Source organism: Notechis scutatus, chromosome 2 (genome assembly GCF_049901735.1).
Source record: "Notechis scutatus isolate UNSWTSFEM ecotype Mainland chromosome 2, rNotScu1.2, whole genome shotgun sequence".
NCBI lineage: Eukaryota > Metazoa > Chordata > Lepidosauria > Squamata > Elapidae > Notechis > Notechis scutatus.
The window spans coordinates 125767324-125780849 of record NC_142010.1 but is presented as its reverse complement, the minus strand read 5'-3'; the positions used below and the strand labels follow the sequence as shown (position 1 = coordinate 125780849).

The 13526-nt window shown below is 37.2% G+C and overlaps 1 protein-coding gene across 4 annotated transcripts in view; it reads right to left on the bottom strand.

The window, feature by feature from the left end:
- Positions 1 to 13526, bottom strand: part of BPTF (bromodomain PHD finger transcription factor) — an 80468-nt gene that overhangs the window by 31093 nt on the left and 35849 nt on the right. For 2 of the 4 annotated variants that reach the window (XM_026678759.2, XM_026678762.2), the window contains exons 13-18: positions 10825 to 13156; positions 8941 to 9065; positions 6294 to 6422; positions 6047 to 6197; positions 4311 to 4434; positions 238 to 490 (exon numbers count right to left, since the gene is read on the bottom strand). In XM_026678759.2, coding sequence (XP_026534544.2) covers positions 238 to 490; positions 4311 to 4434; positions 6047 to 6197; positions 6294 to 6422; positions 8941 to 9065; positions 10825 to 13156 — 3114 coding nt within the window. The remainder of the gene's footprint in view (positions 1 to 237; positions 491 to 4310; positions 4435 to 6046; positions 6198 to 6293; positions 6423 to 8940; positions 9066 to 10824; positions 13157 to 13526) is intronic. The other 2 variants (XM_026678760.2, XM_087956105.1) reach the window with 1 other exon arrangement.

Below are 13526 nucleotides of genomic sequence, written 5' to 3'. Positions count from 1 at the left end.
GTGTGTAAGGAACTTTCTGAGCTGCACTGTTCAAGTAATGGCAATGCCAGGTTATGCAAACAGCAGCTCCGTAAAACTGTCTCTTAGCTGTAGCCCCCTTGGCAGCTCCCCATAATTCCAAAGACCATAGCTGGCACCCCTGGTATAAGCAAGCTCCAATATTGTAAATAAAAACTTGTTACTACAGATCCCAGTTAAGATAACCCACGGAGAGTATATTTTAACTAAGTCCTTTACCTGTTGAAGGCTGGCCTTGTTTAACCCAGGTAGCAAAAGTCTGGTGAAAATTCTTGTTCTGCTGGAATGTTACTGTAGCTGGAGATCCCATTTTGGTGGCCAGCACTACTTTGGCTCCACTGGGCATGGAGCGTGGTAATGGGCCTACTACAACTTTCTGAGGAGTGGAGACTGTGGTCACAGTACTGCTAGTTGTAGTAGCTGTAGCAGCTCCACACACGACAGGCGCCTGCTTCTGTTGTTCCAGTCGCTTCTAAGAAAGTTAAACATCATGCTATCACAAAGAACAGCTACCATTCCTCCATACAACTGCATCATCATTCTTATCCCAAAATACAAAGGTGGACAACATTTGTAATTAAAAGCTGTACAGGGAAGAGGGACAAAAAAGCAAGGTCATATCACTCATATGGGCAAAATGTAGTGGGTTTTGTTTTTTTGGAGGGGAGGGGATGCATTTTTCTATTTTGGCAATCATACCAGACATGTTCCCAAGAATAAGAAAAGGTAGATTTGAGATCTTATGTAGACCAGGCAAGTTAAGGCTGAATTTCATTTATATTTTTGGAACCAAGCACTAATATCAACATTGTTAACTCTCAAGACTCTTTTTTCTGCTGTTTTCAAAATGGACTGTGATTAATGTATTAATATATGCATGTATGTGTGTGTGTGTGTATAGATAGTATGTGTGTGTGTGTGTATGTTTGTGTGTGTATATTTATATTCTTTCCAGAGTAAGCATCAGAATTATATTTTTTAATGTGTGCCAGTGTGTTCACAAAAAAAAAGTGACAATAAAGGTTATCTTACAAATACAACTGGATAACTATGTAAATATGCAAATACAACTGTGTAAATGTGCAAAAGATAAGCTCACTCACATAATCCTTCAAGACATTCCACTAATTTGAGATAAAATTTTATAAAGAAAAGGCCAGCTATAATGGACAGTTAGCCATTACAAAGTTTCACACAACATTAAAATACAGAAGCTGTTATCCACTGAAGTCCTGACCATATGAAACCTGCTATATTGTAATATAGCAGCTAAGAAATTGACCTACAAAGAATATTCTTAGAGCTCCTTCTTAGATTGGTAGCATTTCTGTAACTTGGCACTTTGAAACTCAATTTTTTATAGCAACGCTGAAGAGTGCTTTAGGATGGCATTCATGAAAAGCAGTAAATATTTCCGTAAGTTAATTAATTCTCACCCTCCTGAGATCATAGATACCTAGTTGTGGTTTTTGTCAAAGGATCCCAAACCTTTAAAGCAAATTTTCAGCAGCAGTCAAGAGTTGTTCAAGTTGGGAGTCCCTGGCCAGTATTTGAGAAGCTCCTCATACAATTCCTGTTTCTCTTCCTCTTGTATCCAATTCCCCACTCCCCAGTTGTAAAAAAAAGCACTGGCACCAAATTTTTGGAAGCTTTCTAAGAAAGAATGTGTGAGGAAAGAGAAGCCCTCAAGTGGCTTTTGAGATTCTATATCTGGGATCCTCTTCTTCACTGACCGGCAGCACCCAGCTCAGATGGCACCTTTTACTTGAGAGAATTCCTCCACAGAACATCCAATTCACCAGATTCCACAACATGGCAGCTCTGGATCCAACCCATTGTAATATGCAATGCTTGGAACACTCTGTGAAGTCTTTTATTATGATGGCGAAAGTAAAATATTTAACTATTCAATCAGGAGTGGGTTTTTTTTAAGAATCAGTGTCAGACTCTTTAAAAAAAATCCTCTTAATTGATACATTTTTAAGAAAACAGGGCCTGCAGTTATTATGTAAGATTTTAATTGGGCAATATTATTTTATGAAATACTACAGGCACTTCGGATAAAGCAGCAATTCTAGATAATTGAGATGAAAGAACTTTATCTTGAACAACTGTTTGTAAGCCGCCTAGAGTCGCTATGAGTAAGTAGCTATATAAATTTTGTAAAATAAACAAAATGAACATATGGATCCAGAAGTTAACACAATCCTCTGTGCTATTAATCTAGTGGATTGGACCCTTTCACTATCAGGCTAGAGAAAACTGCCACAGAGATTACAGAAGGGAGAGTTTAGTCAATAGTGAACACCTCCATGAGGGAAAGGCATTCCCTTCTCAGTAGAAAAAACATGGTATGCTCCCTCTTAAAGAAGCCATCACTTGATCCTTAGAGAACATTTCTGAGAATATGCATACAGCTGCAGAGACCTCTGAAACAAAATGGGTCCTCTGAATCTCTTTCAGACAAGATTCAGGCCCAGATATGGAGCAGAAATAGCAAAGCTCGTCCCAGTCTGTATGGGATGAAGTTGCATCAATAAACAAACAAATAGACCTGATCCCAAATAGACAAGAGAAACAGCAAAGCTCGTGACCTGGTGTCTACGTAGATATGGATAGGAAAAAACTGTTTCAGACTCCACCCTAGCAAAATGTAGTGGCTGTGTATTAGGAAGCTAACAATACAGAAACTAGTTCTCAATTGAGGTTGTGCAACCCCAGACAGAGCTAACTTGCAGTCTGAGGGGTTTTCGGGATCCTCCCAGACTCCCAGTAGTAGATAATATCCAGGATTTTTCCATAATTGTATTTGATGCATCAACTGTGGCCATTCTTGAATTAGGAGGCATAGTGCCTATTCAATCATGCCCTTGTCATCATCTACCTAGATTACAGCAATGATTTCTAGATAGGCTGCCCACCTGTCCATCCAGTATGAGCTAGAAGAGGAGGATCCTAAGGTCTCTTCTCCAAGGGAATGCCATCTACAGGGATTCTTAAACATTTCAGCTTTTTCAGTGATGCCCCCCCGCCCTCTTGGAGTAGCTTGCTCCTGATACCAGAACAACCTACTCTGTTGGATTTCTGACGAGATTTGAAAACGTAGCTTCTCAGGAAACCATCTGGGGATAACGAGGACATCTTTTTCTTGGCTGGTGCACTCAGGAGGAGATTTATTGTTTGAGGCAACAGCTGGCACAAATCTGAAAATTTTATCTTCCTTGCTTTTATATTAGTTTAATCTAATACACCAATAATTGATCAAGCTGACTTATTGATTTTATTATTTAGATTGTTATGATTTGTTTTCATGTAGTTGCTTGATGTAAGCTACTGAGAATTAAGTGGCATACAAGTTGTAGGAAGATTATGAATCAATTTTGTAAATAAATTAATATTTCTGTTTGTATATGCATGCAAGGATACCTATTACTGAGTGGTTTCTGATACCTGAAATATTTTATTAATAAGAACAGATAGTTCTTATTTGTGTTGCTACACTGTAATATTTAATTAAAAGTTGGTATGAAATAGCATGTCTGCTAGAGAAGTAAGGACTGAACACTTTCCTAGAGTGTTTAAAAGAACTGTTTTTAATGTCCTTGTCAATAAAGCAGATGAAAAGAAGGTGTTCTAATTAATCTTTTTTTCCTCCCATTTTGCTTTTGCTATTATTGCTTGTTTTGTTCATGAGTGCCAAATCCAGCAAGATGTGCTCTGTTTCATTTTATATTAATACATAACCTGACTTGGGTGAGCATTTCACTTGGAAAAGCGAAATGGACATAACATAAAGAACCAATAACAATTAAGAGAAAAAGCAACTGTTAAGAAGAAATTTAGGAAAACGACAGTTAATTACCAGATGTCAGCCTTGGGTGCATGCCTCATTCACAGCAGATGCATTCTGTATCAAAGATTATATAAATATATCTAAGAACCCCATTTCCATTCCAACATGGAAGTGTTTCTGATTGCATACTTGGTAGAATGCCAAAAGTTACATTCACCAGACCCTGCCAAATTAGATAGTCTGTCAACATCTACATTAATAGCTTTGCAACAATTTGGAGAGGCATACAACCCTGCAGAAAAGCCTCCACATGAAGTGTAATGTAAGCAAGTACAACAAATGTCAAAAATCTGAAGTACCAATTTAGATTCCCACTAGTGAGTTTCATATATTGTTACTCATAAGAAAATGTTCAAGGAAGACACACTTCCATGCTAATTTGCTAATTGTACATAAATGCAAACTTTTAACAGGTGGGACTTCTAAAAGGCTACCCCACCTGTTGGGCAGCCAATCGTTGCTGTTTGAGTTGAGCCTCCATTTGAGCCTTGAACTCCTCTGCCTTCTTCTGTTCACTAACCTTAGCCTGTTGTTCAACTGCCTGGGCCTTTTCCTTCTCCACCCTGAAAAAGAGAAGTATAGAAAATACCAAGCATTATCAAGTAATTACAATTTTTATACCAAGAGAACTAATTTCCAAGCTATTAGTACAGTGCATCTTAAGTTCCTGAAATTTTCAAATGTCAACATGATCTAACCTTATAAATTATTCTTCCTTTTGAAATATTTTATGAATGCCCTTAAATCTGATTGTCTGCAACTCTAGAGGAAACTTGGATCTAATGAAAATTTCCTGCTGGGAGGAAAAAAAGGAATGTCTCATTACATTTTCCCTATGTAGCCCCCAGTTGCTCTTCCTACGCCATTCCCATAACAAGAGAATTGGAGACTTCCATTCATATCCTTTAGAACCAACTGTTGACCACCTCTGAATTTAATTTAAGACAATGCTTGCAATATCTGATTTGCCTGCAGCATTGGTCGAACTATTTTAATGTCCAGGTGAAACAGTTACCTAAATGAAACAATGGATAATTTATCTTTAGTAAGTGAAGTAGGGGCTTAAAGCTCAAAAACTTAAAAAAAGATCTTAAAAAGCTTGGAAGAAAGGTGCCCAAACTGAGACAAGGGAAGGCAACCCAATGCATCAATTCTGATTACCACCAGATAATACTGTTATCATGGTAGGACTTATGGAACTCAATGTACAACAAATATGGAAGGACTTTATTGCCTTGTGTTAAAATAAGCCTGGCAACTCCTAAAAGAAGCACAATGAAGTCAAAGAGAGTCATAGGATATAAAGCTACAGAATGGTATCAGTACTTATTTATTGAATTTATATGCTGCCCATTCAATTAATAAGGCAATTTTTTTCTTATGATGAGATAAGTGGAAAGAATAGGAATACTGAAATTTGGCAAGTTTCCACTTTTCAAAATTTGATTTTCCTGAGTATAAACATGTTAAAAACAAGGAAACCTGGAAAAACTAAACAAGATTTTGGACCCAAGTAGAATTACCACAAAACTGGGGAAAGAAAGGATATACAAAAGAAATTCCAACACATAATTTGGTAGGTTATAACTAGGCAAAAGAATGACTAGAAATGAAGAAACAGGAAAGCAAAGTGACTGTACAGTTTTTTTTAACTGGAATCAGTTTAACAGCCTCAACAGCTAATATTTTTTTTGCATTACATTCATCGAAATGAAGAAACAATGGTTATCAAGAAGGGGATTTTTTCCTGAGGGACATGGTGGCTCAGTGGCTAAGACACTGAGCTCGTCGATCAGCAGTTCGAATCCTTAGCTCTGCGTAATGGAGTATACTCCTGTTACTTGTCCCAGCTTCTGCCAACCTAGCAGTTCGAAAGCATGTAAAAATGCAAGTAGTAAAATAGAGACCACTTTGGTGGGAAGGTAACAGTGTTCCATGTGCCTTCAGCGTTTAGTCATGCCAGCCGCATGACCACGGAGACATCTTCAGACAGCGCTGGATCTTTGGCTTTGTAACAGAGATGAGCACCGCCCCTTAGAGCTAAAGATTTTTTCTTGTTCATATTCTGTGATTTTTCTGAGGTTTCAGTTTGTTTGTTAAACCAACTGGCATAACTCAAATGCATTCAAATATTTACCTTGGTATAGCTAGAACAGGTTTCAGTTGTCACCTTACCTTTCAGAAAATGCTTTTATCTCCCATAATTCCAACTCCTCCTCTGCCACCCAGGTTTCAATGATGACTGGTCCTGTTTGCTTTGGTGTTTCTGGCCTTTTAGGCCTCAAAGCACTCGATCTAAGACCCTTCCTCTGAGGGGTTGGTGTTTCTGACAAAAAAGCGACATCAATCAATTAAATATCAGCATGAACATAGATCATTTTAGCCTATCTAGATTATTTGTGTATTTTATTCACATGTTTACCTTTGGGGGCCTCTGGAACACCAATAGGACAAATAATTTTCCGTATGCAGTACTCTGATCGAATCCCATATGGTCCAACATCTCTCCGTTTGATTATTTCAGTTGTTGTAATTTCCATTTCTGATGTTTCTAGAAATATATTTGAACATTCATTCATCCATGTAAAAAGACATTACCACAAATGTTAGCTGAAATTCTGGAGTTTTGGTTTAAAAACTGCACATATTGTTTGTTTTAGCATATGTGCAGAACCCCACCAACCCTCCCCTCTCCTGGTACTTCACATTTAACCTCCATTATTGATTAATAAAAGTTTTAATCAATTGTGCAGTATGTCAGGATACTCTTTAAAATTTTGTAACTTCAAGTTTAAGTTATTGATTAGGTGAACCTCATAATGAAGCTAAAATGAAGTACAGAAATGTGACTAATATTACTGGATTTTACGTGTAGTCCTCAACTTACAATCATTCGTTTAGTGACCATTCAAAGTTGCAACAGCATTGAAAACAGTGATTTCTGACTGTTTTTCACACTTATGACTGTTATAGCATCCCCATTATCACATGATCAAAATTTGGGCCCTTGGCAATGGCATATATTTATGACAGTTATATGGTCCTGGGGTCATGTTATCACCATTTGTAAACTTCCCAGCAGGCTTCAAACAAGCAAAGTCAATAGGGGGAAACAGATTCACTTAACAACCAAATTATTCCCTTAATAATTACAGTGATTCACTTAACTGTGGCAAAAAGATCATAAAATGAGACATAAATCACTTTACAACTGCCTTAGCAACAGAAATTTTGGCTCAATTGTGATTGTAAGTCTTATATTTATTTGATGAAAATAGCTGCATGTTTTGAACATAAGATCTTTAAGATAATATGCAGAATAGCCATAATTTAAACTATAATTAATAATAAAGAGTAACAGAATAGACAAAAAAGAAAAGTCCACTGCAATTTCTAACTGCAAAACATTTAAATGAATGAGAAACATAAATATCTTTTCTACCAGCCAGAAAATGAGTAACTCATTGACTAATTCAGAACTCTGCCTTCTATAGCCCTTGAACCAACTTCAAAAACCTTTTGTAAAGCAAATAGTTGAGATCTGTGTCAGAAGAAATCTATAATAGCCTGCTGCATTTGGAGGCAAGAAAATATCTGCACACACATAGGGAAAAAAGGGAAATGCCTTTTAATATTGTCATGCCCAAACAAATTCTGGTCTGGAAAAGTTTAGTGACAATGATCAAGACTCAATCCCAAACTCTGTGATATTCTCCCTCAGTATCTTCTTGCAAATATTCATCAGTGCAGGATGATCAATTAAATGACTAATATATTAAAAATGAATCCACATTAAGCAGTATTCTCTTACAAGCAGTCTATAAATGTGGAGGCTTACAATTAATTAATTAATTAAATCTTTATGCCACCCTTCTCCTCTACAAGGTGACTCTTGGGTAGCTTACAAGTTATAAAACAAGCAAAAAATAATAATTAAAGTATTAAATCATTAAAAACTACACAGAATAAAATATTAAAAACTGTACTAAAACCAAAACTAAGAGATTTAATTGGTTTTGCACTGTTTTTTACACTGTCTTCTCTTAAAAAATTATTCTGAGGATCGATTTTTAAACTGACATTATCTTATGTATTCTGAAACTCTGAAAATTGACAAAGATGCTTACGATATTTCTGATTGTAACAAAGTGTTGCCCTTCAGTTCCAGGATCCTGGCCAACCACATACTCTGGGCCCCAGGCTTAGCCACAAAACCAGGTCTTTAGAGCCTTACAAAAAACCAATAGGGACAGAGCATGTCTAATCTCCAGGGAATTATGTTATGCTGAAATCCCAATATTGATGGAATACTGAAGGAGTGAAAGACTTAGTAAAAAATGAGCCTGACCAGCTAAAAGTCAAGTCACAGGTTATATTTATATTCAGATAAAGTCCTAATAAGCAATGCTTTATGGAAATGAGTATCAAAAGCTTGGCTCTTCTTCCCTCCTCTTTGCCCAGCAACAAAGACAGTTAAACCAGCATTATTATAATATTCCAACAAGTAAGAGGCAAACCAGCAATGCAAACCACTTCAGTTTTAATTTATAGGAAGTATTTGAACCAGTTCCCCCAATTTAGATATCATAGAAAACCTATGGTTAAATGCACTGTGTTGTCTTTTATGCTTGAGTTTGGTTTCTAATACCAGGGAATGGTTTCCTCTGAAACCAGTGTCAGCATGCTTTGAGTTTTCTGTTCAACAGAATCCAGTTATGATCTAGGAAGATAAGAGTGCGCCACTGGTTGGCATTTCTGGGTATCTTCTTTTCAATAAATATCTTCCTACTTAAACAACAACATCCAAAATCCTTGCTATATCAATTTTTTTTTAGTCTGTGTTTAGTAGTGTGACCAAAGTTTCCTGTTAAATCATGGACTGGAATTAGTTTCAGTTTCATTTATATTCATCCAAGTATGACATATTGGGCGGGAACAGAAAGCGTAATTTAAATAAACCCAAAACAGAATTTCACAATAATAATAGATTTCAGAGTTCCAGTTCCCATAATATATTGCGCATTTTGAAAAACTGTTCAATTATTCAGATTTTTTAAAGTCAACTCTACCTGTCCGTGTAGTTCCTCCTCCTGGTGGAGGTTTGGCAGCCATGTCATCCCACTTTAGGCATGCCCAGAGTAACCTCAACATGAGGCTTACCCCTGCCAAAGATTTTACAGTCTGAAGTCGGTACCTGGAAAAAAACCCAAAAGAAATTCATCGGCTGGCCATCTTCAATATCCTAAAAGAAACAGCCATTGATCTTCTGAGATAAAATTAATGTTTTTCTTTCAATCATAGTTAAAAATGGAGTGTACTTTCACATATAGAAGCATACATAGTATAAGCAGCGATTACAGATAGTCTTTGACTTACAACCATTCGTTTAGTGACCATTTGAAGTTACAACCACACTGAAAAATATGTGACCCAGTGGTGGGATTAATTTTTTTTTACTACCGGTTCTGTGGGCGTGGCTTGGTGGGTGTGGCAGGGGAAGGATACTGTAAAATCTCCAGTCAGAGGTGGTATTTGCCGGTTCTCTGAACTACTCCAAATTTCCACTATCGGTTCTCCAGAACTGGTCAGAACCTGCTGAATGCCACCTCTGATGCGACCATTTTTCGCATGACCATTGCAGCATCCCATGATCACGTGATCATAATTTGGATGCTAAGTGACTGGCTCATATTTGTAATAGCTGCAATTTCTCAGAGTCATGTGACCACTTTTAATGCCCTTTGGCAAGCAAAGTCAATGAGGAAGCCAGATCCACTTTACAACCATGTTACTTACTTAGCAACTGCAACAATTCACTTAACAATGGTGGCAAGAAAGGTTGCAAAATGGGGTGAAACTCACTTAGCTCTCTCACTTAGCAACATAAATTTTGGGCTCAATTGTTGTAAGTCAAGGACTACCTCTATATAGATCTATGCTATCATATGTTGAATTCTGCTCATTTAAATGCCAAGTTACAGAATATTTCTAGAATAGTGGATCAACTAATTATAGTTTTAGTCTCAAATATTTACTGAAACCAAATTAATATGGTATTAGATGTTTTTTTCATGGCTTTGATAAGTTGACCAAAAAAGGTAAGTTATGAAAAAACATTTTGCAATGGCAATTTGAAAATTATTTTTTATGATTTAAAATCTCTAGTATTGGAACGCTCAAAATAATACTAGGGGCACGTATTAGAACATGAACTGTGATTATTTTGAAAGCTCTCAAGCTTTTAGTTGCTGTTAAAATGATGTTTATCAAGCAAAACCCTGTTTAATAACATAAAGCAAACTTACTATGCCACGCATTTGTCTAGCCATGATAATTCTGTAGCCCTCCCTTGCCTCATTCCACATACCCCAGCCACGGGACTAATCATGAAAGGAATAGGAATAATTCTGTACCATAGCTCAGAACTGGAAACCAGAGTTTTTCACCCATCATTTTGGATAATCTTAAAATAATAAATTTTTGCAGTGTGTAATTCTTTAGGCTGCATTCATTTTAAGAGGCTCAAGTTAAAAAGAATGGTATTCCAGAATATTTCCACTCTCTAGTTTGTTGTTTCAGTGGGTACTTTTCAGCGTATTTAATCTTTACAGTGCATACCCCCTGCAAGCTTTCTTCTTTCGTCATCACTCCACATACCATATGCAGAAAATTGCCAAATTTGCATTAGGTACAAGATTCCCTACCCCAATATTGTTCCATATTCCTGACTGAGAAGCAGCTAGTCAATCTTTCTTTCTAAATACACATACAAGGAATATTATTCTCCTGTTAAGAACAGGTCCAGTATCTTAGGGACAAAATCATAAACAATTAAGATTTTTAAGTGATGACAATTAAAGTACTGGATAATAATATATTCACAACACGTGCACAACAAAATCTTCTCCCACTCAGTGTTGTTATTATTTTTTAACATTGTTATAACAGTGTACCTCCAAGTGATACCAAAAGTTGGTCTTGGGGATGGATAAGGCCAGATGTCCAAAGCAGGCTTAGCAGTATAGTTGAAACAAGGAACTTCTCTAATCCCTCCTTTTCTTGCCAGCTTCTTCAAGTCATCGCTGGGTAAAACAAATATGCTCTTTTTGCTGCTTTTAGTAACAAACTTTCTATAAGAAGGCAATGCTGTCCCAGAACGAGTTTTTTTAGGTCTTGAAAATTTCATTAGTTTCACTTTGTCCCTTGTGGAATATTCCTTGCTGACTGTCATAGAAGTCACCAATGTTCCACTTGGGGTTGTCAAGGAATCAGTCACTGTCGTCGTAACCACGGTTTTACTATGCTCTTTTACAGAAATAACATCGGTACTACTGTCGGTGGTGGGAGTGGTAAGCTTTGTTACAGTGGTGGTGGTTGTGGTTGTTACGGTGGATATGGAACAATTTTCAGTTAATGACACCATACGTTCTTTATCCTCATTGACTGCTGAAAGCTCTGACACTTTATAAACAGTTTTTGATTCTGTAGAAATGGTAGATGTAGTGGTCACTTCAGTCACAGCGGCTTTCACTGCATTCTCTCCATTGATGTTTTTAACTCTGTGTGGCTGCAGTCCATTCTGATCAGCAAAGTCGTTACTCAAACTAGATTCTTCACATGAAATTACAGGCGACAGAGCAGCCTTCTTAATACACGATGACTCAATCTCCATACCTTCTGTTTCACTACTTCTACTGTTCTCGTTACAGGAATGGACAGCTGTGAGGGATGCATCATCAACTGGACTAGATCTTTCAGAAGAACACTGCTTCCTTCCACTGTCTTGAGCAGACCGAGATGTATCCTCCTGAGGTAAAACACCACCTCCAGGATCATAGTCGGGAGCCACAGAACTCTGTACAGAAAACTCATTGTCTGAATTTTTTCTCTCATTCACATCTTCCACAGCAATATCTCCATTCATAAATGGTTTTACAGATTCATTAGAAGGAAATGATTTACCTAGCAGATTGTTTTTATTAATATTATTTACTTTAGAGTCAAGGTTACCCTCAGCTTCTCTTTTTAAGCATTCTTCATTTGGTAATACTTTAAAATCAGCATCTTTTCCATTCATCTGATATGTTGCCGACTTTCCTCCGTCCACCTGGACATCGTGTTCTCCATTTTTATTGTTGTTTTTATCAGCAATGCTTTTAATCTGATCGATGCATTTGCTTATGGAAGTTGGAGGATCACACTTTGCCTGCTCTAGCTTTTCGCCATTTGTTTCAGCAATTTTACAGTGTGTAATTTCATCAATAATTTTTTCTCCTATCATGTCAGGAATCTGGGCTTCAAATGCCTTCTCTGAAATAAGCTCAGTACGTAATGATTTTAGGCCTTCAAGGGCTTGCTTGGGATTTAATGCAACCTTTGGTTCAGATGCATCTTCATTGCTTTTCGGTAGACTTGCGTTTGTGCTATTTGCTGCATGATGATCCTCTAAATTACAAGCTTCTACAGAATCACAGCCCTGTTTTTCAGTTTTTAAGGTTTCATTTCCTTTTTTAATGAAAGATGCAGTCTCTTTTTCACAGTTCTGTTCAATTCCCTCTGGCTGCATATTATGTTCACAATTAGGCCCTGTGATTTCCTCTGAACTTTTTTCATTGTCCTCTAACACACTGCATTTAGTTGATTCTTTATTGTCTATTGCTTGAGAATGTTCCATGGTTGAATTATCACCCTCCTTACTCAGCACTTTATTTTTTTCCGTATTCACTGGTTCAGAAGCACTTCCATGAGCATTTGCTGCTATCAAACATTGAGAATCTGAACACGGATCTGAAATGAGGCCTGATTCTTCATCTAAAAGTCTATTCAAGCAAGACAAGGATTGGATTGATTCACTGGTTTTATTCAAGTGGAGGTTGTTAGGTGACAAACAGTCTTTAACAGGATCTTCAGATTGCTTTGTACCTGAAATATGGGCTCTGTTTTCATCTGTTACTGCCTTAGCTAATGATAAGTCATCTGTATTTCTTTGTGGACTCAGAGATTTACAATCTGAGGAAGTGGAAGCAGCTTTAAGCTTAATTCTTTCCAATCGCTGCTTTTCCTCTAGGGTAAACTGTTTTACTCTTCTTTCAAGTAGTCCATCTAATTTTGATGTTTTCACTTTCCTTTTATAACATGTCCTTAAGTGAAAACCTTCGCTAACATTTATTAAATCTGCACTGATTGGAGTTTCTTCACATTTGGGGGAAGTATCCATTTTCACTTCATCTACTTCCATAGGTTCTTCCTTGATGTCTTTATCATTTTCACAGATTCCTTTTTCATCTATAAAAAATATTTAATCAGTAGGACACTTTATTAGTTAACACATATATTGACAACCCAAGTTAGAGCTACCCAACGAGGGCAGCATCCAATTATATAACTGACTCCTATCATTATATACAGCAGGAGTGGGGAACGATGGCCTCTTTACGACCTATGGTTGACCCAGGAATTCTGGGAGTCAAAGTCCACAGGTTGTAAAGGGGCCATTGTTCCCCATCTCTGATGTACAGCATCAACAATAGCAGCACTTAAGACTGCTTCATAGTGCTTTTACAGCCCTCCCTAAGCTATTTACAAAGTCAGCATATTGTCCCCCAACAATCTAGGTCCTCATTTTAGCCACCTCGGAAGGATGGAAGGCTGAGTC